The sequence below is a fragment of the Mycteria americana genome, chromosome 9 (genome assembly GCF_035582795.1).
Source record: "Mycteria americana isolate JAX WOST 10 ecotype Jacksonville Zoo and Gardens chromosome 9, USCA_MyAme_1.0, whole genome shotgun sequence".
Classification (NCBI taxonomy): Eukaryota; Metazoa; Chordata; class Aves; order Ciconiiformes; family Ciconiidae; genus Mycteria; species Mycteria americana.
In genome coordinates this window covers 33572811-33598590 of record NC_134373.1, presented here as the reverse complement: position 1 = coordinate 33598590, position 25780 = coordinate 33572811, and the positions used below count along the sequence as shown (strand labels likewise).

Here is a 25780-nt window from a genome sequence, read left to right as displayed (position 1 = left end):
ATTTCAGCAAGATTTGGTTTTTCAGGTAAGAAATTATTTTTCCTCAATCCAGATTGCAAATTACCTACCAAATCTACTCTGTATACTAACATCAACGACAGGATGCAAAGCCACCTTGTGACAGCACCCAGGGATGAATCCTAGGCAGACAGGTCATAACTACTCTCAGGTAATCTCTGCTCTTGCTCTTGAGAAAATCTCAGGCTATTTTCTCTAGCTGCCTTCCTGAAGTAAAAGCTGTTGTGTTCAGCAGGTGGCACCAGCTGCTTGTGGGTCAGTGCAGGCTCCGAGATGACACAACGGTGTGCTAATGTGTCTTATGAGAAAAGCTGAGTCGTCCTTAGAGCCAAGAAAGTGCCAGCTCCAACTCGCAGGCCGTCTCTGGAAGCACTGGAGAATGCTGTCCTCACTGTAAGGGAAGTTTATTTTTTCTCTCCCTCTGCTACCGTCCTAGATTGCACTTTGTATTCTTTCACTTTCTCATGCCTCACCTGTGCAGTTATATAATTTCTGTAGACAAGACACAGCTTTTCTCAGTGCTTTGCTAACCCAGATGTCCACTGCGACTCAGTGTCAGAGCAGTGTGGGATTTGCTGGCAGGAAGGGCAAGGCTGGGCAAGGGGCACTGGGCCACACCACCCTTTTACGTGCTGTGGTGGATACTCTGCATCCTACTGCACTGCCCTCACATTAATGGCCCCACTGTAGAAAAAACAAGTGGATGTGTGAAATAAATTGCTGTTACTGGTTTTGTTATATTGCCAAAAGTACCAGCTGTTCAGTGCCTCTCTTTACTGCCCGTGGTACAAAAGCAGTGAGAAGCCTTGAACCAGGCAGACACAAGGCACGGTATGGGGGAGTGAGCACAGTGAAGCAGTCTTTAAAAGCAAGGGTCATGTATTCCCAGCCCCGCTTTGCACATATTCCCAGCTAAAGCCCTGGTCTTGCCGTCTTCCGCATGTGATTATTTTTCACATGAGAAGAAATCCCATTAGCTTTACCAGTCCAGACCAGGTTTATAGATAATACCAGTTAGTCCTAGGTTAGGCATGGTCTAGCTAGTCAGTACCCCACAGCTAGGCTTGAGGTTGGAATTGTTTTATGCCAATGGAATGATTCCCAAAACAGGACATACATTCATAATTATTTTCATTACTAAATTACACATCTCCAGCCAGAATAATAGACCTGGCTGAACAATGTAACATGGGCTCGTTTTAGCTGCCCAGCTCATATTTAATTTCTGGACAGAACCGGGCAGAATGGAGGAGCCATAGCTTTCCCTGGGGAAATGCACTCCAGACTCAGTGGGAGTGTTTGCTTGAGAACAGACAGTAGTAGATACAAGGGTTTTGCCCTGTGATAGGCAGCGTCTGGATATGGCTTTCCTTGACAAGGTGAACAGTGCATGGATAGAGAGTATGAATGCAGAGGAAACTAAACAATAATTCCTTGTCAGGTGACAAGGAGTGCCAAAAGGGGCAACATACTTTAATCAGGTCTTGATACAGGAGTAATTCTGTTAACGCAAGGAGTAAGGTTTTGTCCTTACGTAAGTGTTTTCTATTTTGCTGTGGATGCACAGAGAAAAGACATAGTACACCTCTAATATTTGCAAGCATTAATGTGGGAATTTCACACTGGTCACAAACCCTGAAGCCACAAGAAAGTTAGAAAGTCATCTTCAGTAAACCCTTTGATATCTCATTGGTATGTGCTTAAATGGATATTTCAGATTATTCCTTTGCATATTCTCTATAGTTAAAGAAAAAGCGTTGGCAGTGGTTTTTCATAACTCCCCACCTTTAAAGTGGGTTGCCTTAGTTACCATGGCCAGCTTGAGAGACAGCAAATTTAGTACTAATACATTTTCAAAGCCCTGCAGTTTCTGTAAAATATCTGTGTCATAATCAGCTACAACATATGCTTTTATCATAGTGTTAATAAGCTACAGTGGTGATATGTAGTCAAGTTAAATCAGAGCTGAAGACTGTCACAGGCCAGAACAATAGTCTTGGGTCATTACGTTAGTGACTGTCCTGTGTATATTGGGAGAAACAGGTTGTGGAATTTCCCTGTAATTGAAAATAAGATTGGCTTCAAGTGGCTCAGATATCTGGTGCTTGAAAGCAGGCTGCTGCAGTCAAGATCATACTTTCCCCAGTAGGAAATTGATAGGTCTTAAGTTGTCCTCTGATTGGTGATTCAGTATTTCCTCTGACATTTAAGAAAACCACAGGAAACAATTATTCTTTAAAGGATAACTACTATCCATCATAAACAGAGTTAATGGAGGTCTCAAAGGCTATTGATTTATCTTGTTCTCATGAGCACAGTATTTGGTTTGAGAACAGCTCTGTGTAACCTGTTGTGATAAAAGTAATTTTTCACCTCTACTCCTCTTTTTCTTTTGTTCATCTTTTAAAGTTTTAAGTAGTATGAGCTAAAGTTTAAAGAAATTTTATATTATTTGTATAATTGTTTAAAGTTCCTAAAACCTCTTTGGATCTAGAAAGGAATTGTCTCTTCACAAGGTAAAGAGTTGGCAGCAAAGGAACAAGCAGTGCCCAAGAGAGTGTGGCAATTTCTGAGCTCAGGGTCTTGGGGGACAGTGCAGGATGGGACATGGAGTTCCACTTTCATGGAAGCATCTCCTTCACTAACCAGCAGCTGTGGGCTGTGCTGCAGGACTGAAAGTGCTCATTTGCATGGAGGGAGCTCTCCTATTATCCTTTAACCTGAACCTAGGTTTTTGTGATCAGCTGAGTGAAGAATAAGAAAAAACAAAAAAATTGTTGTTTATTTTTGAAATTAGCTGGTATGCATTTCACTGCAGCCCCACTGTTTTTCCTACTCAGTAAGCTGCCACCTGTTGGTGCTCCTAAGCTGCATAGCTCTCTGAGTTTGAGCTAAATATCTCAAACTCTTACAAAGTAATAATTTGAAGGAGGAAAACACCGGATCTACCTTTATTATAGCTTCTCCTGGTAGCAAAAGCAAATTCTAAGTCTTCAGAGCAACAAAAGAGCCTCCCTTTTTTTCAGAAGCTTCTGTTTTTCTGAAAGGTCAGACTTTGGGGCTGAGATTATGTCTGTGAAGTCCCCCCCCATGGCTGAAATATCATACTGAAAATGTTTTACAAAGCTTTAAATGGCAGTGGGGAAAAATAAATAACAAGTCAGCCTCAGTCTTTGGTCCCAGTTAGAACAAAACCAGGTGTGTTTTTGCACATAAACATGTCTCCTGATATATGTTATTGTGCAAACTAACCATTGCATGTTCTTTAATGTATGATATCAAGAGGGCAGATACTCCTTCAGCTGTTAGATCCATCAGTTTCTGGTCTTTCTTCCCCACTTCACAAACAGAAATGCCCTCTGGGGTCAGACCACAGGTCCACTTGCTCTCAGTGGCGACAAGAGCTGCTGTTTAGGGAGAGAGCATGAGCCCAGTCATTTTCTGCAGCCCTTTCCCCTCAGCTTCCCCCAGCATCCACAGCTGTTGTATCCATGATGTTAGGGAGTACATTTATGTGCCTTGTTTTTTGAGAATGTATCTAATCCCTTTTTGAACCCGCTGATACCATCTGCTTTGCAGCTTCCTCCAAGTTCTAGAGGTTTACTGCCCACTGTGTAAAGAAGTACTTTCTTAAGTGTGTTTTATAATGATTTATCTTTGCAACACCTCCAGGAAGAAGAGCATATTCATTCTCATTTGACAGAAGGGGAAGATTAGGGGGTTTGTTTCCAAAAGCACCCGTTAACAGTAGATGTCTCATGCATGAGTTTGTCTAATGTGAGACATTTGAGGCTTGATTTTTTCAGATGCCTGAACTGATTTCTATCCCAGATCAGTCATGCGCAATGATTAACATACAAATGAGGATCACTTGCGGTATTTGATTTATTGACTGACCCATAACTGAATACCAATTCCATGGCAAAGTGGAGGCCAAACCTGGTTCTCCCCAGTCGTGGTCAACTTCCTCTTCTTGGAGGTTTGTGTCTGGGACATCATTTGTTATCTTGTGCAGCCAATATCAAAAAGGAGCCACAACAAAAGCTGGCATCATTCACTGATGTTCCAGACTTATCCACCGAACAAAGACTAGCATTTGCCTGATCCAGGGAAAACTGCAGTGGAAAACAGCGTAGAACTGTACAATTACAGCCTGTCTCTTAAGGCATATACAGAAAGGTATAGAATTAATATTGCTGGATTACTCCCAGCATCTCAAAAAGTGTCTTAGGGTTCCCAAATAATGCTGCACTCCCTAATGCATAATTCTCAGTATTTCAAAATCTGAACCCCCCACAATATCCCCATCAAGATCAAAAGAGCAGGAGAAAAAAAGTACTCTTATTCTTCCAAGCAGTGAGTGTCCAGATCCAACAGGTTGTTTCTGCCTCATATCCTTCTGCATTAAGCAGCAAGCAATCACTGTGGGACTTGGTTAGGTCCACTGAAAGAAACGGACCACAGTAACAGCTGGCGCGAGCCAGGCCCCTCCAGTGGCAGCCTCCTTTTCCGCGGCAGGTGATGCCACATCTTGCGGCCTGAAGCAGAGCTACCCCTGGGCAGGTGGGAGCGACCCCTTTTCAGCAGCTGTTGGTCAGCCGGTCCCCGCCCTGCCGTGTGTGTGATGAGCTCCCTCACTCTCACCCCTTTCCCCACTCGGATGCCGTGACTGCCCCCGCACCAGCAGGCTACCGGCAAGGCCGGTGCCGGATGGCCCTCGGGGAAGGCAGGCTGGCCGGGCGGGCCGCCCGCCCCTTGCGGGCGGGAGCGGGGGGCGCCCCGACCTCGGCCTGGGGAGCGCAGCTGCGCCTCGGCGGGGCGCTCGGCCTGCCCCCGCGGCGCGCTCGCTGGGGGGCGCCATGGCGCGGCTTGCCCCGCCGGTGCTTCGCGGCGCGCTCGCTGGGGGGCGCCATGGCGCGGCGGGGCGGGGCGGGCCGTGGCGCGCTGGCGGCGGGGCCGGGCCAGGCCGGGCGGGTGCCCCGGCGGCGCGGGGCGCGCCTGCCCGCCGGGCGGAGGCAGCTGCCGCAGCGGCGCGGGGCGGGCGCACTCGGCAGGGGCGCTCCCTCGGAGTCGGGGCGCTCCGGCGCGCACCATGAATCCCGCGGCTGCCTGCCGCCCCGCCGCCCGGCGGTCGGGCGCCCTGCCGCGGCTGCTGCTCTCGTCCGCGGCACGGACGCTGCTGTGGCTCGGTCCCGTCTACCTGGCGGGGTACCTGGGGCTGAGTGGCAGCTGGGTGCTGCTGGGGCTGGCGCTGTGGCTGTGCTGGGGACACAACCGGCGGTGGAAGCGCGACCGCCTGGCTGCCGCCTTCGCGCTGCTGGAGGACGAGCGGGAGGCGGTGTGTCGGGGCCTGGCCGCCGGGCACCTGCCGGCTTGGGTGAGTGAGGACCGGGGGCAGAGGTGCGGTGCGCCCTCCGCTCCGCCGGGCATCCCCCCGCAGCAGCGGCGGGAGCCCCTGGGAGCTGGGACGCTGCGGGCTCCGGCGGCGGCGGACGGGCGTGCGTGGCTGGGGAGCGCCCGGCGGTGCGGCGGGAGCGGGAGAGAGCGAGGTGTTCCGTGGTGAGCAGCTGAAGGGAGAAAAAAAAAAAAAAGAGGTAGCAGTGATGCCTTGGACCGAGCAGTAACGTCTCTGATTTTGAAGTCTTGCTCAGTAAAGTGAGTACTAATCTGGAAGTTGTTTTAGTCCAGCAAATGTGCATGTTGCTGTAAGTGTGCTTGTAAAATAAACTGCTGTATCCCTGGAGAAATCTTTCAAGTATGTGCTGTTGCATTGCAGGTATTTTGGTGTAGAGGACACTTCTTTTAGACCTTCTCATCTAGAAAGTTTTCTCTGATTCTTTTTAGTGTCATTTAAAAAAAAAATCTATAAACATAATATTCTCTGTCTACTAAACCCCAGGTATTTAACTTTATAGAGCCATCTCTTGAGGGTGTGGAAAGCCACCCCTGTTTGTTCTTCGTGTTTGTTCCTAGGCTCTCTTGGTTTTAAAGTGAAGAAACCTGAAAATCTAACGGCACATTTTATTCTACGTCTTTGGTTATTTGTTGGGTAGCCTTGGTTGGCTAACGGAAAAGGATGATGAGGGGTTTTTTGCTTCATTGTCATTTACTTAGCATTTAAAAACATGTCAGGGACTGGTAGCGAAATGCTTTTCTTGTAAGAAAAAGAATATCAAAGAGCTCTATTTGTAAGGAGTGTTGCATGGAGACATTTATAGTTAGCAAACCATTTTATATAGCCTACAGCACTTGGCTCTTCTTAATACTGTGGGAAACGAAGGCAGGCAGCACTTCTGAGAAGTGAGGCCAGGGTCTCCTAGCAGAGCTGGTGCAGCTCCCCACACATGTTCCCTCCCGCTGGGCACAGAAGTCTGTCTCTGAATGAGGTTTCTGCTTGTTTGTATTGACAGAGGGTTTAAAACAACTCGGAGCATAAATGAGTGTGGTGGTGTCAGCTCTGGCCCTGATGCTGTGAGAATAGTGTTGTGTTTTATCCTCAAGTGCCCTGAATCTTGGTAACGGGAAATTGAGTCTCTTAGTCATCATTGAAAAATCAGAACCGTCCCCCCAACACGTGCGCGCACACACACACAATCTCAAAAGTTCTTAGGTTTTGTGGTTGAAAGTGTCAGGCATTGTTAGTGCACGGGCAGGCGGTCAATGGACGGGATTGTTGATTGCCCTGTAGTCGGCACTCACAAGGTTGCACCGAGAGCGCTGTGTCCCCCAAGCACAGGAGAGGTTTTGACAAACGGGGAGACTCCCAGCAGAGCCCACCAAGATGGTCAGGGGCTGGAGCACCTGGTGTGCAGGGAGAGGCTGATGGAGCTGGGGCTGTTCAGCCTCCTTCAGGAGAAGGGAAGGCTTAAGGGGGATCTCACCGCTGTATCCCACTGCCTAGTGCGTGCTCACAGAGAAGATGGAGTCAGACTCTCTCCAGAGGCCTTGCTCCTCACTTGTGAATTCTTGGAGCTGGCTGCTGGAAGGCAGGATGTAGGACCTAAGGATAAAGAGGCTGCACCGTGTGCTTTTAGTTTTAGCTTTTATCCATATTGCCACTTCTCCTCCTTTCCTTTTCTATGTTGGTAAGTTTTGTTCTTTATCAGTTGGTGTTTGCTTCCACACCACACTTGCACTTGATGTTTTTTTAACTCCTCAGTTTTAATTTTCCTTCTGTCCCCTTCCTCAATTTGATCTTATACTTCTCCACTGTGCCAGTCTTGGAGACTGATTATCACCTGCTGTCTATTCAGTTTATTCTCTGTGGTGTTGTCTTTTTTTATCTTTCATTTTTGCCTTTCAGTGCTCATGAGCCTTCAGTTGAAACAGTTCTAAAAATGCCCTTTGCATTCTTCTCTCCTGACATGCAGAGGTGGGAGTAGGAATACAATTCAGGCTAGGGGGAGCATGGGTTGGATTTGCAGTGTTGTAATCCTCGGAAAGGTTCTGGAGGCGTGAAGCAATGGCAGTGTCTTAGAGGATTGGTAAATAGTTGTCTCCTCATGTGCCCAGTAGTAAAATGAGGAGGATCCATCCAGTGAAGAGTTAAGACCAGTCATTGATTGTGCTAGTTGGTTAAAAAATGTTCTCCCTAAGAGCAGTGCAGTGGCTCCTTCAAAAGTGGCTCGAGGTCCCCTCAGTCCTGGTATCAGTTGTTAGGAGATGCATTTGTATTGCAGCCGTTCCTTCAGGGGAGATGCTGGGAGGGTTTCCCTCATCTCCTTAACCATCTGTTTCAGGGAATTTGCAGGGTTATTTTGCAGCACCAGTTTCTTGGCTGAAACCAGCCAGAGAGTTTGGAATAGAGGCATTCCTGTGCTAGACAGCTTACGTGGGCAGGCTGTGCTTCCTTAGGAAAGCAGGCTAGAAATCTGCTCGTGTCAAGTAGAGTCAGATCTGTGTCTTGGAGAGGTGAGACTTTCTGACTTCAGCCTGTGCAGTCTTTAGCCTGACTTTTGCAAAACCAGTCAGTGCCCGGAGCAGAGGTAGCTGGGCTACCTTCATTCTGGCTCCTGGGGGTGGTGGTGACTTCTCCATGTTGCTTTTGCAGCTCTTAGCAGATTGCAGGTGAGAACATCCAAGTATGCTGGGTTTCTTCCTGATGTTAAATTCCTTTTACCAGGAGAAATTGATATTACTAGGTACAGAACAGTCCTTTTAACACTTTGCCTGTTAATTCCTTGTCCATGCAAAAGGCTTGTTTAGACTTTTTTTTTGCCCCAGCAGAGGGAGCTAAAAAACCTGTCTCTAAAACCCCCCAAAACTCCCAAAAAACAACCAACCAAACCAAAAACCCCAACAAACCCCAACCCCGATGGATAGATCCCTGTGTCGTATTTGAACAGAATGGCACTGTTGTGTCAGACATGGTTTTTGCTATTGCTGTGATCGTTGTGGTGTGGCCTGCTCCAGGGCAAGGTAGAGCCATGCAGAACTTACACGTTTTCTTTACTTGCTAGTAATTGGCCCTTACCTAGTGTTTTTGATCTTCAAAGCTCTTTTCAAATGCTAAATAATTTTTGCAGTGTTCCTAAAATATTGGCAAGAAGTATGCCTGCTTTTGTAGATGGGGAAGACTGATTTTGATAGTGTGACTTGCCCAAGGCTACAGGATTAAGTCTTATTCTGGGATAGTGTTAACTTTGGCAGCTCTTGGTGTGGCTGGTTCTGGGCTTAGTAGGAAGTGTTTTGGACTTCTCTTACCTGTGCTGTGCAGATGACAAACTCGAGGACAAGACCTTGCTGCTAGGGCTCTCACTAGTTACTAGGGTCAGAAGTGAGTCTGAAGTCCAGAGCACATGGATAGAAAGTATGGAACTGCAGATGTTTTTTTTACAAAACATATTAGGACACAATAAGTTCTTGGAGTAAGCTGTTGGGTCACGAACAGCTTGGTGGTGTCACTGGGCTGAACTAGAGCAGAACTCGTCTTCTGCTAGCGGGATGTGCATGTTATGGGAATACCATGTGGGTAGGAAAGGCTTTGCTCAGAGCTTATGTCTTATTAGACAGTGGATAATCTAGATGCAACACTTGGATACCAAGCTCTGCTTCTTCTGCAGAACTGTTCATTGAATTTGTACCATTGAGTGCAGCTGACCTTTGGTGTTGGGAACCCACTGAAATTTGGTGGCCTTTCATAACAGGCAGAAAGCTGTTTTTCAACAGAGACATGTAGTCAGCCAGTTTCTGTGGTGTTTGCCTCTGAGAGACCTGTTGTATTAGCCAAGCAGCTCCTGGTGGTCTTTGGTACCTTTGAGCTACAGCAGTGCTATTTCTTCCATCTGTCAAAGGAAACTGAGGCACAGAGTGCCTGGGTAGGAGATGTGTTGCAGACACATGAATGAGGGGGTGTCAAGCAGGATGGAAATGTACCACATATGGCTGCTAATCCTATCACAGCAATCTGAGGTGTGACACATTGATATGTCATTCATTGTGGTTGCTTTTGGAGTTTGCCCTGGACTGTCTGGTTTGGGTGTCTGTGGCTCAAATAGTGAATTCAGTTTTGCTTTTTCTTAAGGTGGGTCTGGCTGCTGCCTCCTCCTCACAGTTTTTGCCTGTTTCCTGATGCTCCTGTGTGCTGTTCCAGGTCTCTTTAGCCACCAGTTTGCTTCTTGGTTGCCTCTTGCAGTTGCATCTCTAGCAGCTTTGGCTCTAGTGAATAATCCCAGCCAACAAAGTGGTTTATATTGTGCTACATTTCTCTCCTTAACGTTGGTGGATCTCACATGTGGGCTGTGACTTTCTCACTGGGATGTGGTGGCCTAACTGTTGCCCTGAGTCCTGGTCTGTCCTTCCTTTTCGGTCACATCACTCTCCTCGCTGTAAGGTCTTTTGAAGGACAGCTCACCATGCTACTTCTGTCTCTGCTCTACCCTGCCTGTGACTGATCCGGGGCTATGGCACAAATGCTGCGGGACACTGATGCTTGGCAGTTGCATTGGAGCTGGGACCAGCTGCCTTCAGGCTACCCAGGATTTATGTGCCCTGGCGGAGGACCTTTTGGTGAAAGATGAAAGGCTGGCAGGTGAAGTTGGAGGTCCCCTGATTCGCATAATCTGCCTTACTGTAAAATGTTAGCAGCGGTTTATCAGTATTGATTGTCCCTTCTGGTGCTGTATTCTCACTTTATCATGCAAATGAGCTGGGTAGGCTGACATTTCAGTGAACTTGTGTCGTTGTCTTTAATGGAAAAGTTGCTATTTAGAGCATCAAAAGAAATTGCTTATAAAGAATATGGTAATATCACTTTGGTTTTTTTAATGTAATAATTGGAGATAATTTGAAGCATTATTTGAGCAAGGGAAATGGGCTCTGAAATCATACATGAAGTTGGAATAAAAGGCAAGCTGCTGTCCGTTCCATCCAAACATCTCTGAGCACCTCTCTGAAAGCTGCTGAATTAAACAGCAAGCCTTTGACTGCAGAGTGTAATTCACAGCTCTTGTATAAGGAGGTAATGTATTGTCCTGCCCAATTACTATTAATAATAGATGATAGTCGAAGGAGTCCCTTTGTATTCAGGTGCTCTTGTAGAGCTGAGCAGGACCTGAAAGTCCATTCTGAGAAGCTGCTGCATCATCCTTCCCTACTGCAATAACCTGCTACCAGCTTGTAGCACTGGCTGAAAATACCACATCCATGAGACTTCAGTGTGTGATTGTAGTAAGGTGATTGTGACTCTTCACTCAGCAGCTTCTTGGTGAGGTCTGAGAGATCAGTTAGGTACTTGAGAGTGGCCTCATATCCGACTGTCCTGATGGTGATTAACAAGTCATCACTTCAGGGAACTGGAGGGATTTTGTAATGGACACATGCACTTCTTGTTGGCATTTGATGTGTCCAACTTGAAAACATGATGCATGAGTGACTACTTTGTTTTATTTTGTCCTTAGCATCTTAAAAAGCTCTGAGAGGTGAAAACACTGGACTGTTACACATGATAGTGTATGCTAATAGGGTTGAACTCTTACAGTGCTTCTTTTCCCTGAAGCCGTTGGCACTATATTAGTATTAGTGGAGAAATGCTGCTGCAACCAATAAATTTAGTTTCCCAAGCAGGTTCTTGTTTTCCAAAGTGCTGTGTCCTGGTTGAGGTGAGCCAGTACAGGAAACAGGTCCTGCACAGCTCATGATCTTGGAGGGAAGCAGGTTCTCGTGGCTTCCCAAGGCATGACCAAGAGAAGGATGAGAAATCTAATGCTGCTTCACATCACGAACAGGATATGACACTTACTTTAATCATAAATGTGCCCGGGGCATACTGGTACATCACTGCACGTGTGTTCTTTTGCCTTTTACTATTTTTTACTATTTTATTTGCCTTTTACAATTTTTCAAGGAGGTAGTAAATTATAAAGGATGTGTGTATGAGGGCAGAGGGATCTCAACTTATTCTAAAACTTGTTCCACACTCTGTGGTATCTTTTGCATGCGTTGCAGTATGCCAAACCAGATGGCATGTGGCACTCACTTTATTTTTCTTTGCACCCAGGTTCACTTCCCTGATGTTGAACGAGTGGAGTGGCTGAACAAGGTGAGGAGCTCTGAACTCCAGTTTGTGAGGCCATCTGCTCTGAGCTGCATCACAACACAAACTCTGTGAGCCAAGTCTGGGAAAGTTATGAAGTCACTACCATACGGCTCAATCATATCAGTGTCTGTACTTAAGTCTTGGAGCCACTTAAATATAGAGTTGCCACTGAGGTTTTGGTGAGAGACAAATGTGTGTGTGTGCCTGGTTGATACAGGCTTGATGAATTTGACCACAACACTTCATTCTGAGATAAAAAAAAAAAGCGAGTGTGTGTGTATGGATGTGTATATACATAGATGTGTATACATATGTGTATATACATATATGTATATGTATTATTATTATTTTAGCAAAAGTAGTGGTATCTCCTCTTACCAGAGAGGTTCCCGGAGAGCTCTGAGGCAGGTGTTCCCCATCAGCACATGTAGTCAAGCTCTCACTGGAACTGGACTCTGTGGAATTCAAAGCAAAACAGCTGAGCTTGCAAATTAGCATCCAGTAACTATCATGTTTTTCTTTTTAGCAAACTTTCTTTTTGATGTAAAAGCTCATCTCACTCCTGTCTAAATAAACCTAACTCCAGGGAGCTTCATGACACTTTAGAGTAATTAAGGCCTATTGTGCTTTGGAGCACAATAACCCTGGGCTTTGCTGGCTCAGCCCCTGTGGTTAGAAGCAGTCTATTGACTCTATGGTGCTGAAAACTCACCCTTCGGTTCCTAAAACAAATTTCTTTTCTGAGGAACTGAGGTGGATCCTTCCATAAGGATGACTTAAGAGCACAAATGTGATTTGGTATTTTAAAAGGACAGACAGTAATAGCTAGGTGTTCTGTGATGTGTGTGTCTGTTTCTTGACAAAAGGTATCTTATACAAAGAATCTTCAGCGTGTTTCCACTTTTGCTGTTCTTTAGGTCCTTGTACAGGCTTGGCCATACTTTGGGACAATAATGGAAAAAACATTTAAAGAAGTTCTTGAACCAAAAATCAGAGCAAAGAATGTACATCTGAAAACATGCACCTTTACCAAGATCCACTTTGGCGAGAAGGTAGTGTGAATCCTTTGCAACACTTGCAGTTCAGTCTTTTCTGAAAAGTTCGGATGCAAGGGGAGTCTGATGTTCCGCTCTTTAATAGCTCTGAGTGTTTAACAAAATGGTATTGGTACAACACTGCTGCCTCCTTTGTTTCCCTCCTCATGTTGACTTGAGTGTCTTCACCATGAAGGAAGGATCATATAGGAGACACACACCCCCCTTCCCACTGTCTGTCAGTATCATGGCACTAGAGATAGAAAAAGGGGCACGTATCAACATTTCTTTCTGTTATACCCTTGCGACAGGAGTTTTCAGTGCTTCCTAAGGCTTGCAGCATGGGCTGCTTGCAACCAGCCTTGTATTTGAGGACTGCCAAGGTGGTTCACGCTACCTCTTTAAGGGAAAAACTTGCGTGGTTTATTCATATTTTACCTGCAGTTGTGCAAAGTCTTTAATGAATGCTTCTGTACTCAAATTGATTGAAGTGAGTAGGACTTTTCACTTGGGCTTAACCTGAAAGATATTGACTATGCTGTATCTTGTTTGTCTTCATTTCAGTGCCCTAGAATCAATGGAATAAAAGCCTACACCAAAGAAATTGATAGAAGACAAGTTGTCCTAGACCTGCAGATATGGTAACATTGCATCGTTGATTATGTAGATGGTTCTTAACTCACTGCCCATTTGACACCTGTGTGTGAGTTGTCATGCTGGACTGGACATGTGGTCCACTAAGAATGGAGAGGTCCTTATCTTATATCAATCTAGAATGATATGAGATAATCTATCCCCCAGCCAGATGTCCTCAATACTTACTGAAGTGAGATGTTGTGCATCAACCTTTAAGTCGGAAAGCAGTGTCACCTGCACAGGTCTAGGTGTTACCTACTCTGGCCCATCACTGCTGCCATGGATATAAGAATGTGTCCCTTGGCTTTGCCATTCATGGCAGTAAGAACCCAAGTTTTGGAACTGTATTTCCTGTTCTGTCAGCTCTCAGACATAGAGGCACTTGGTCTGTAATGCCCCACTATGGTTCCTCTTCAGTCCAGCCTCTCTAGTTCTTCCAGAACTACTTGCGCTACTTATTTTTTAATTCCTTCTCCTAGATTAATCGTCTTGTTTTACTCACCATTTGTTCTGTGTGCCACCCAACACATTTGCTTTTTTTGATTACAGCTGTTCTCTGAGCAGAAAAGTGCCTCTAGCTCTATTAACAACAACAACAAAATTAGATAAAACATTTGATACCTCCCAGGCTGTTTTGAATGAGCTTGTGTGTTTTGTTAACATCAGAGCCACTGCAGAGCTAAACTCTCTCCTGGTTTAGCCTGGAGAATGGAATTACTGAGGGAATTACCACTTGCATGCTGCTGTAGCTCTGTAAGTTTAGTGGGCGATTGAGCTGCCTAAATTAAATGGCTTTTCTTCATGGTAGTGCCAGGAAAAAGCAGTGTGAAATTACGGAGTGTCTTGGCAACAGCACAGAGCTGCTCAGAGCTGTGCCTGCTGCTTGATGTGGCAATGGCATGGCAGCATCCCCAGCCCTGGCAGAGCACCATTGCTCCCTGCAAAATGACATGCTTGATTTTCAGCCAGAACATGTGCTTCAGTGCTGTCAGTAAAGTGCTCTTTGTAATAGCCAGACCAGTTTTAGGGCCTTTGGAAAATCATTCATGCTTTCCACATTGAGATCGAGGGATCTGATGCCTTTAAGGCTCTGCAGGAGGTTGCTGCTGTTCACTGTTAAACTACTTCTCCACGCTGCTTCTCCCACATAACTAATTTTCACTGTCTTTTAACAATCCTCTGCAGAGGGATTCCCCCACCTCCTCATTCCTTCCCTGTGGCAGACCCATCAGCATCTCCAAACTGGCCAAAGACTTCTGTTCCTCATCCTGATGATAACTTAACCTGAACTGTCATCTGATAACCCAAGTATTTTCTGTATTCACACAGGAGTGTTCAGACTACCTTGTCTCTCTGGTGGCGATCTCTTTTCCTGGACTGTGTTAAGGACCCAGCTTCTCTTATGTTAATACATTAACATCAGTTTCTGCAACTAAGCTGGGTGTTGTGCATTGTACAGTGTCTGCAGGAGGTAGTGTATTATTTCCAGGAATGGGGAGAAGCAAATCTATGAGCAGTGATGTTATTTACCTGCCTTTTTCTGGATTGCCAAAGGAACTTTTGTTTTTCTTTACTCAAAGAAATGGGCAATCTCCACTTTTCTGGAGTGAGGCAAACCCCTGTTACAAAATAGGCTCTCTTAGCTACATGAACAGCAGTGAGTGTCTGCACTAGTGCAGCTGGTGTTGGGAGAAGAGCTGCTTAGAGGAGATGGTCCTGAGCTGCCTCGACGTGAGGCTGCTGCCCTTTGCACTACCTCTCGGTCACTGCATTCTGGTGAGGTTTAAATGGCTGGATCTGTCCCCAGAGCTGCGTCATGGCATCACAGCTCTGGAGAAGAGAGTGATGTGCTGTGGGTGCCAGTGTGGTGCACCTTGCAGTGCTGAGACCACAGTGACTGACTTCCCTCTCTTGGGTTAGGCTTCAGAGAAGCGTAGCTATGTTGCAGTGGACATTAAAGGATTAATGTGTCTGCATGTTATAAACATGACTCTTTTGCCTTTGTGCTTGCTAGCTGTAATTTTGTGGGAGTTTCCTCACTGATGAACCCACGTGAGCGTGGCCTGTTGGCTGGCTCACCACTGCATGCAGCACTGACCAGGGCAGCTGCAGCAGGGAAGGCTGTTATCCTGGTGGGCAGCACTCCTGCCTTGGCAGCAGCTCTGCCCTGCTCCAGTGCCGAGTTACCCTTTGTGTTAGGCAGTGTCTTGCGTCCAGAAATCTCGGCATGCACTGTAAATGGTTCTTGCTTTCAGTCTCACAGCAGTACAGGAGGAGGGATTTTTTCCTCCAGTTTATCAAGGAGGTAACTAGTCTCTGAAGCCCAGAGTCTTTGACTTGGCCAGGGAAAAACACAGGAAAAGGGCAGGAGTAGGAAAAAACCTTTCCCTCTTAGCCTTCCTTTGTGGTCTGTGTGGAATCATTTGTGTAGTTTTAATAGCCACTCGTAGACATATGGTCCATCGTTTTGTTTAACCTGTGCTCCTGATATCCATAATATGATGTGGCACCGAATGCTATGGTTCAGGTCTGTGCCGTGTGAAGAAGAGCTTCCTTTCCTCTGTGTTACATTTGTGATGCGATATCACAAATTGCATCCTTTGCTTGGGAACTGTGAAAAATAGCACTTAGAGGTCCCTTACTTGTATGGTCAGTAGCTGTCAGCAGAGCCAGTGAGGTAGATCTGGTATTGCATGGAGTTACCAAAAGGAACTTGAGAAGCTGCTTTAATTAAATCTGTTAACAACAGCTTACAGGTCCATAGCATCAGAGCATTGGGAATGGTTATGTAGAGCACTGTCTCATTACAGTCTTGACTGTCCCACGTGAAAGGACTATACGTGAGGTTTTGGCAGGAAAACCAAGGCTCAGAGGTGATTACTTGTGAGGCACAGAGACCTTTTGGCAAAGACAAGGAAGGAGGCTATAAGTCTTCTTTGTCACAGCTTATAGGACTGAACAGGAATGTTGAAACAATCACTACTTACCCTCAGGTCTTCTGTACAGACAAAGTTTGTCATTTATCTGTCTGAAGGTCCTGGTGTCTGTATTCTGTTCATGTATCTGCTTTCCAGCACAAATATACCTGATCTACAGCTTTCACATGACACATAAGAAAGTATCAGGGTTCTTGCAGTGGCTAAATGAAATATGAGATCCCCGCCAGACTAGGATTTGAAATCCCCAAATCTGAAATACGAGATCCCAGCTGGAAATAAACTGGCAATACTCTGGGATCTCCAAACAATTTGCCCTAGATCGAAGTCATGAATCTGTCCCCTGAGCGTAGGGAGCTGACAGTTGCATTCTCCAAATGAATTAATGTCAAAGTGTTCCAGAAATGTTCTCCAAAACTGCATTTTTTCAAAATGGGAATTTTTCAAGTACAGCCACTTGACCTCCTACAGCTTCTTTTCTTCCCACTAATTCTGCAATTGCCTGAGCTGCTGTGTAGCCATGTAATCACTGGCTATAATCATCAGAGTTTCAAAGTATTTGAAGGCACTGTTACCTCCCAGAAAAATATCTTGCAATCCAGTTGCTTCCTATTTCGATAATCTGATTTAGTACTCATAATCATTTGTCATTGGAAATGTTTTGAATTTTTCAGTTCTGTGTTCTTCTGTGGCATTTACAGTACATAAGATGTCATAGAAGAATAGTGTAATAATTAATATGTATAAAAAAAATTTATGCATTTGAATTTATTCTTTAAAGAATCTCTGGACTTCCTAACTGGCACGTTTTCAAATCTGGAAAGACAGTCTCTGTCATTTAGTGCAGAATTGGAGAAAGTAGTCAGAAGAAGTGTGCAGCAATACTTTGAGCTTTGGTGGAGTTTGGATTAACTAAGTTTGTAGGATCTTACAAGAAGCCAAAAGCATTTTGGAAACTTGTCAGTCTTGAGCAGAAGGAACGCTTGCCCTCAGGAGCCTGACTTGATAGGCAAAGGGGAAAGGCAGAGGTGGTCTGGTTTTTCTTATACCCTGTGGTACGTGGTCACGTTTTCTTGTCTCTCTTATTTCTCTAATACTGCTTGCTCTTTTACCCAAGTTCAAAGTCAGGCAGACTAAGCGGTAGTCTGCTTTACAAAGCACTTGAGAAGGCTGGACCAAAGGGGGCTTTTAGCATGCAGACTGATGAGAAGATGGGGCCCATGGGAAGTTATTTTACAGGGGGAGAATTGCATGTGCCTTTTCTAAAGGGATACGTAGACATGCAGGTTAGTCAAACGTGTCAGTATGTGCTCTTCTGGCATCCCTGCCTTCAGCCAATGGATTGCCATTGTATTATAAACACTGGGCCCAGCTTTTCTGCCCAAGTACAGAAGAGATACAGGTACGTGCACTTGTACAAGCTTCTCCAGTTCTCATCCATGGCACAGGCATGTTTATCTGCATCACCTTGTGCAATAGGTGATTTAGGAGAGAAACAAGTGGTTCTTCCACCCTTCACAGGTGGGTGAAGCATGGTCCTGTGGGTAGCAGCAGAGGGGCAAAGGAAGCTGTACACGCTTTTGAGTGTCAAGGCTTGAGTTTGGCTCAGGTGCTGGGGGAGGACAGCAGAGAGCACAGCAAGGTTACACTGAGCAGAGGGGGCAGACGGAAGCACGAGCAGCTTGGACTGCAAATGAGAAATAAAACTAATGAACAAAGAGTGCATCCTTCCTACTGAGCACCCTGGTGTGGGGGTGATGCCTGTATGAAGCAGACTTCAGGATAGGCTCTGATAAAAGGAGTAAAGACTTCTCTGACATCTAGACTCTAAAACATGATTGCATGTGTTGAAGTGTTACTGGAGGAAAGAGACATCTAGGACTGGGTGGGAAGAGTTGTTGACTGTGTGGAAAGGCATAAAGGTTGTAAATTGAAACACCACAACTATTATTTGTTGTGTGGGACACTGGCAACAGCTGAATTAAATCCTCTTGGATTAATTACTGTGAATTGAGGAACTAATTTTTGGCTTCTCATTTAGACTTTTATTGTGGCAAAGCTCTATCAGCACCCAGTGTAATGAGCTGTAAGATAACGTCAAAATTGTAGAAATTAATAAATGTAAAAATAAGTTTTTTTAATTATTTGACTAGCTTATAAGGAAGATTGTGTTAGTTTTGGCATGGCCTGTGAGGTTGGTTATTTAAGAAATGAGAATGCTCTAACATTAAAGGCTTTAATTTGTGTGTTATGAGCTTTTTAAATTTTGTTAAGTGACTATCTGTAAACAAATATTCAAGAACTTTGCTTGCAAAAATGGAAAAAATTCACAGGGTTACACATTTTTGTCAGGCTTTTTTGGGGGGGAGGGAATCTGTCTAAATGCAAATTACAGTGTGAATTAGTGGCAACTGCAGCACTATTTGCCCATATACATGTGGTCAGAGCAAAAATCTTGACCTTTTTCTTTAATTATGGGGTGAAATTATGCATGCAGGCAGCAAGCACAGCACATTCACTGTGCTGCGGTACCTTTACACCCTTTTTTACCTGCAGGGTGTTTGTGTGTCTGCATCCAGAAAGAGCTATTTCTCAGAGGGCTGAAAGGGAACTTGGTAGCTCCCTTCAATTGTTTTCTGCCAGAGGCACCAACAAATCTGCTGGGTTCTGCTCCTTGGGGAGTGGCTATCGGTTTCTGCATATTTGATGTTTGTACTTTAATAAATGTCTAAGGTGGTTTCCAAATTGCGAAAGTACCACAGTTGGCATTCGTTTTATTTAAAGCCTGATGTTCTCCATGGCAACTGACCAAAATCTGGTCTAAGTCGTTGTCTTTTAATTCAGCCCGAAGGAAACCAGGTTATTTTTAGTGATGAATTTGTCCTTCAAGTGGGCTTTTTGGTTGTGGGCACGGTGAGGACCCCATGTGTGATGGCAGGATATCTCTGCATCAGCTCAGGAGCTGGCTCACCAGGTTGTGGGGTGGGATCAGGCCTTTGGCAGAGAAGGGAACAAGAGGGCAGTTGCTGTGACTTTGAATTTTGAATGAGCCTGTTGATCCCCTCCTTGGAGCAAGCTTGCCTCAGCCAACTGCCAGTCTTAAGGATGGAGAAGTAACCTTGAAATATAGATGTTGCTTTGACATTTTGCAGGTAGATCAATATCCCAGCTGACTGCAGGGTTTCTCTTGTGAAGATCTGACCCTTGTTCAATGTGCTCAACTTTCCCTTTTCAGTTGCTTGAAAATCCATCTCTGCCTGTGGGATCATGCTGTCAATCATTAAACTAATTTCATTTATACTCTGTACAGCCCAAAATTTCTCATTGGACTGTTGCAAACTGTGGAATAATGTGAGAATTTTCTTTCAGTTACATAGGGGACTGTGAGATTCACATGGACATATCAAAATTTAATCTTGGAGTGAAAGGCATACAGGTGCGTACAATGCTAACGTTGTCTGTTCAAGGCTGTGTGTGGCAGGAGGTAGCATGTCCATGGGGAGGTCATGACACTTAGCTGGGAAACCACTAACTAGCAGGCTTGGAATGATTTGTTTTATCTCCTTATGTTTTGGCTGGGGAAATGATGCCTTCCATGGAAAGCACCCGATTACCACTTTTGAGCTTCTCAACGTGACTCTTAAACAGGGTCAGTGCTAGAGCATTGAGCTCGTGCGGGCCAGCTTCTGCCACTGGAGTTCAGAGAACTTCAAAAGAGCCAGTTCTGCCAGATTGTTCATAAACTGTTGTAAATTAGACCGTCAACCTGTTCTTACAGTGTTGAAAGCTAATAGGCAGATCGCTGCATTTTGTGGTGGTCAGGATTGCAGAGACACTCCACAAACTTAGAAAGCATTGCCTGATATCAAGAGCAATGGTTTGGGAGGGGGAGGAGGTTATTGTTGGTATTAAATTCTAAATAAGGTGACTTCAAGTAGGATTTTTAAAATTATCTCCATCACTGAAAAGCTCAGTTTTGAAACTGCATCCTGAGAGTACCCTCAGACTCAGTTTTCCTTGGTCTATTCTGTTTGCAGTTATATGGGACGTTGCGGGTGATACTGGAACCTCTTCTAACTGAGGCACCTTTTATTGGAGCCGTGACCTTGTTTTTTATGCAGAAACCGGTGAGTCAGTAGTGAACTGCACTCTGCAGGCGCCTTGCTTCTTGGTCTGTCTTAATGCATGGATAGGTCTTCAGTAAGTGAGACAAGCTGTCCATCACTGGTAACCCAAACTGCATAACTGTGAATGCCTCACAGTGCAGGTGTTTGAATAGCAAATTCCTGATTGTTCAATGCTCGTCTTGAATTCCAAGAGGACAGGAATGAATTTGCCCTGTTCTTTTGTAGTAGTGCCTAAAAAGTTACTTGCTTCACTCTAAGAATGGGAGGACTTTCAGAGGAGCCATTTCCTAGGCCTTTGCTGCAAGGTTCCTGGCAGGTGGATTTTAAATCTTCCCATTTGTAGATTTTATATGCAGTCATCTTGGGGACCATTCAGTCATGGTTGTGCTTTGAAAGCTTACCTGTTTAAGGTCACATGCCTTGTAGTTGAACTGTGGTTTAATAAAATATGAGAAACCTTCTAGTGTTGTAAGAACCAGTTATCTTATAGCACACAGCTTTGCTTGCTTGTGGGTTGTCCTCTGTTTGAGTTCATGGAAGTCATACATTTTTTATCTTGGATGAGGTGTTTTTGTGTTTAGATGTAGTAGCATTATTTTAGCAGATGAAAAAAAATTTTTGTTTATTGTGTGAATAGAAATACAGTCTCCTGAAGTCGGAGACTCCTGTAAATCCCCCTGCCTCAGGGCATGGGCCAACCCCTAAGTGAAAGGATGAGGAAACAACTTCAAAGTCTAGGTAGAGCTGTCGGATTTACTATGCATGACCCAAGGGCATGTGCCCGTGGCCGTTGCTAGGGGATGAATGCTGTGTTTCCCTGTGCTTGCAGGATAAGTGCCAGTGATACCCTCATTTCAGGTATGGCAGGTAAAATAGATAAGGGAATTGCTACCAGCTGTTGGTTTTAATATAGATGCAGTCACTACTGGTGCAGGTTTTGCTTTCTTTAAACAACTGGCTTTGTTTTAGCAGCATTTGCTTCCCCTTTAAATTCTGCCTTTGTTCTGAAATAAGTTTTAATGGTCCTGTATCATTTTTCTCCCTGATCTTGTTGTAGCACTTGGAAATCAACTGGGCGGGCATGAGCAACCTCCTGGATGTCCCAGGGATTAAGTGAGTGTCTGTTTTGCTTCGCTTTATTCTTCTTTGAAAAGCCTTTGGAAGTTGGGATGGCTTTCTCCAATAGTCATCAAAGTTATTCTCAAGAGTGGTGTGTAAAAGGTGGTACGCTGATACTCATGCCATCACATCTGGCTGTGGAGTTTGCAAAACCTGAGGAGGGTGCTTTTTACATTTTGTCAAAATTGCTTCAATCACTTCATTGTGTTTGGGACTTCGGATGAAAATAGTAAATCCCCAAAACTACAATCATCTATAAAGTAAAAAATGAGCCCTTCTGTTTCCCGTGTGCCAGTTACTTATAAAGGTAGATGAGCAGACCTAGGTGACAGGCAGTCTGTGCTTATGTTTATTTACCTGAAAGTGAAAAAAGACGAGGTATCAGAGCTGCAGTCCCTCTGACAAACTAAAATACAATCCATGATAAAGAAAACTGCATCAGATTTATAAGGAAAAATGTTCTTCTGTTCTGTGTCATCTGCTCACCCTTTAGGTTCTTCAGAAAATGTAGCTCTTCCCTGGTGCTTCTTGGGATGATTTGTACATAAAACTTGCACAAGCAAGGGTGAAAATCTTAGCAGTTTTCAGTACTGTAAGTTTCAAACTTTTTCTCCAGATTGGAGATTCACTTTGTCCTTGTTCCTTAGTGTAAGGAGAAAATTCTGTTACACAAGAACAAAATATATTTGGTTACTCAGCCATTGCCTTTCTCCCTTTAAATGCAAATGCAGACACTTGTTCCCCTCTTCCCTTGCAGCTCATGGTTTGCAGATTCATAGGAAGTGGCTGGCTACTTTAGGTGCCAGTTTATGCATTAAAGGGCCTCTGAAGACCTTTGATGTTGAGTGAGAGGAAGCTTTCTTTTTCTCTTAATTTGAGGCCAGACTGGCCTTTTGCCCTGAAGTTTGCCCTGAGAGCTCCAGTTTTTATCAGAGAAATTAATCTGTTCTTTTGTAACATGGTTTCCTTAATCCTTGCAGGGAGAAGGTATGTAGGTGTTCCAACCTACAGCCTCTCATATAATTAAGTGCAAATTTGGTGTCCTAAATTTTCACTCCCTGGTTCTCTCCCAGGGATTTGAACACAGAAACCCTTGCTTGTTCATCAGCACTGCACATGAAAGCTGGGAGCAAAACATGCCTGACCGTGAATAGGCTGAAGTACAGGTTGAACAAGAGCTCTCCCTTTCAAATGAATCGGGCTTACTTAAGAGAGTAAAGAAACTGGATGCAGTCACCTGTCCTCGTGTACAAGCTGTGTTTATTTGGGTGTACCCTGAGACTGGAGAGAAGGGACAATTCTGTGACCTTCCTGTGGGGTTTTTTTGACAGGGAGGCCAACAGCCTGACCAAGGGCTTTCAGGCTCTTGGTTTCACATTTGGAGTAGGAGAGGACTTTCCTTCTGTGTGAATCCAGCCTCACCTGTGAACTGTGACAATTTTGTTGCACAGTCTTACCCTGAGAAGCTGCCTTATAAGCACTAGATTTATCAAGAGGATGAAAGTCTTATGGATGTTTGGTGCTCTTGGGTTTTCCTCTTAATATTGTCTTCTGCTCATGCTGAGTTGTAGTAGTATGTTGAAATCCTTTCATTAATCACCTGGAGAGTACCAGACATCTGTAATAGCTATATACTTCTTGCTCAGGAGAAACAGGTCAAATTAGTTGCCCCTACCATACAAATAGAGCAATTCTAAAGAAAAGATTTAAACTGAAAAGCTTAAAAATGTGTAAGTTTTAATTAGACCGGAAAGTTCCCTGAACTCCAAGACAGACAGTACCCTCAGTTCAGCCAGTGTGATCTCCTGGGTGCCAAAGGTCCAGTTTCCAGTTACTTCAAACAAGATTTTCCTTCTTAGTGCAAAATATACCGAGATACAGAATCTCATCTTTTGCTTGGTCTTCTATAAAAACAAAAAAAGCAAAACTCATTTTGCTTTGAATGTGGCTGGCTTGTCCTTCCATTTTACAGTAAGGTCTCGGCATGTGGCCAAGAGCAGACAGCAGTGTGCGCTGGGGCCATGTTCTAAGTCTAAAAACAAACTACCTCGAGGTCTTGAACCTCCTGTAAAATGCTGAAAATTCCTGATTCCCTCCTCACCTTGTCCGTCTCTGGTGTCGGCATTCCCAAGGAAACCCAGAAGGCACATGAGTTTGTATGACTTGTTTGGGTGTGTGACGATCTCGTCATATGGCCTAAGCTCCCGTTCATCGTTTACAACCTGCTAGAGCCAAATTCACATCCAGCCCTAGTAACCCTAGGCTGGAACGTCCCTGTGTGCAAGTAGGCACTTGCACCATGTGTGCCACAAAGCAATGGTGATTATGTACAGAACGATAGGGAATAAGATTGAAAGGGATCTTGAGAGGCAGCCCCATGCTCATATTCTCCTCTGCCGCAGCTCAACTCGATGCAAATTATTGATCAGAGACAGCCTAACCTTCCACAGTGATCCACATCCACCCTTGGTGATTGGTTCTCGTGTTGAACTGTCCTCTGCATTTCCTCTTATTCTAAGCTACATGTCACAAGCATAAGTTTTTTCTGCCCATGCACAGTTGTACGTAGGCACTCTTCCATAGGATCATAGAATCATTTAGGTTGGAAAAGACCCTTAAGATCATCGAGTCCAACCATAAACCTAGCACTGCCAAGTCCACCACTAAACCATGTCCCTAAGTGCAACATCTACACGTCTTAAAAACCTCCAGGAATGGTGACTCCACCACTTCCCTGGGCAGCCCCTTCCAATGCTTGGTAACTTTGGGGGAAGGGAGGCAGTATCACTCATTTCGCAGTGCCCGTTTCTTTCGCTGTGCCTCATTCTTTCATTCTAACTAAAATTGTGATCAATTGTAGAGATTTAGGGTGCTTTTTTTTTTTCCCCCCGCCTGCAGTGTAATGTCAGACTCACTAATTCAAGACTTCATTGCTGCACGGCTGGTTCTACCAAACAGGATCACAGTGCCTCTGAAAAAGAATGTGAACATTGCCCACTTGAGGTTCCCGATCCCGCATGTGAGTTGTGTTTTTTTTTCAGTGAGGGTGTTAATCTACCTGAGTGTGCATTTGCCGCAATGTGGATGCATGCAAGCTTAGTGTCTTGGGTTCCTCCATCAGCTGTTTCAACCTGGATTGTAGGCTTTCTGCAGGTAATATTTCAGAAATATAAAAGCAGATGTTGGATAGTTCATAATTTGGGGGGGGGGGGGGAGGGGCTGGGGGGGTCCTACCCTCTATACATGGCATAAGAAGTCTGTTTAGACACTGAGCTCATTTACCAATTTAAACCTTTAGTCTCATTTGAGAATACCACAGATCTTCAGTTAGAGAAGGTAATACATGAGCAAGCAATGAGTGTCAGGCTACTTAATTTTTTTTTACTAATGCTGTGAAGGGTTGACATCTCTTTGTTACAGAAGAAAATTCAGGAAAAAAACCCCCAATGACAAATCTCTTAAATGCTTGACATATCCAGATCTTCAGTCTCCTTCATCCATCAAATGCCTAATACACTAATTAATGAGGATAAATATAAATGAATGATAAAGGGATGCTCCCTATTGCAAACTTGCATCACCAAATTGAAGTTGAAGGGCCACTCTGCAATAAAGAACGTGCCAATGGGTGTTTAGTTCCTCCTTCAGTCAGTGGGAATTGATCTTTACTCTACACTTGATTTGACTGTGGCTGTAATCCTGTGTGTATATGTATGTTTCTGATTTAAAAATAAATTGAAGAATATTTTCTACCCAATTATCTAGGTTGGATTGTGTATCTGTTTAAGGTTTTTGTTTTGTTTTGTTTTTTCTCTACGTAAATGGTAGAAAAAGTGTTTTAATACAGCTGTCATTGGAAATATACTGCATCAAAATACATGTCTTTGCAAAACTGTCATGCTGACTACCCTTGCTGCCTGAAATAACTAGTTTTAGGAGGTAGCATATTATAATTATCCAAAGTCCGCATTTTCGTGACCAATTTTGTATCTTATTTTATTCAGGGAGTAATAAGGGTTCATCTGCTAGAAGCTGAAAACCTTGTCCAGAAAGACAGTTTCCTTGGTGCAATCAGGGGGAAGTCTGACCCGTATGCTCTTCTTCGCGTTGGCACGGTGCAGTATCGAAGCAAGACAGTTTCCCGAGATCTTAACCCCATTTGGAATGAGACGTTTGAGGTACTGAATCTTTTGATCTTTCCATCTGTAGGATGCACAGCCGTTTACATCCCTGTGCTTGGAGGACCTTCTCTTAGCTGACAGCACTGGAGCAGGTGGACTTCCTTGTTACTTGATTGAGGCATTTCTGTCCCTTAAACAAGTTCAAATTTACATTGCCAACTTGAAATGTCATTCAAGTTGATCTGATTTACAT

At 44.6% G+C, this 25780-nt stretch overlaps 1 protein-coding gene across 1 annotated transcript in view; it reads left to right on the top strand.

The window, feature by feature from the left end:
- The first annotated feature begins 4985 nt into the window (after window positions 1-4985).
- Window positions 4986-25780, top strand: part of ESYT3 (extended synaptotagmin 3) — a 34318-nt gene continuing 13523 nt past the window's right edge. The window contains exons 1-9 of the mRNA XM_075511944.1: window positions 4986-5395; window positions 11516-11557; window positions 12472-12606; window positions 13153-13229; window positions 19530-19596; window positions 20198-20287; window positions 21345-21400; window positions 24305-24425; window positions 25411-25584. Coding sequence (XP_075368059.1) covers window positions 5111-5395; window positions 11516-11557; window positions 12472-12606; window positions 13153-13229; window positions 19530-19596; window positions 20198-20287; window positions 21345-21400; window positions 24305-24425; window positions 25411-25584 — 1047 coding nt within the window. The 5' untranslated portion in view covers window positions 4986-5110. The remainder of the gene's footprint in view (window positions 5396-11515; window positions 11558-12471; window positions 12607-13152; window positions 13230-19529; window positions 19597-20197; window positions 20288-21344; window positions 21401-24304; window positions 24426-25410; window positions 25585-25780) is intronic.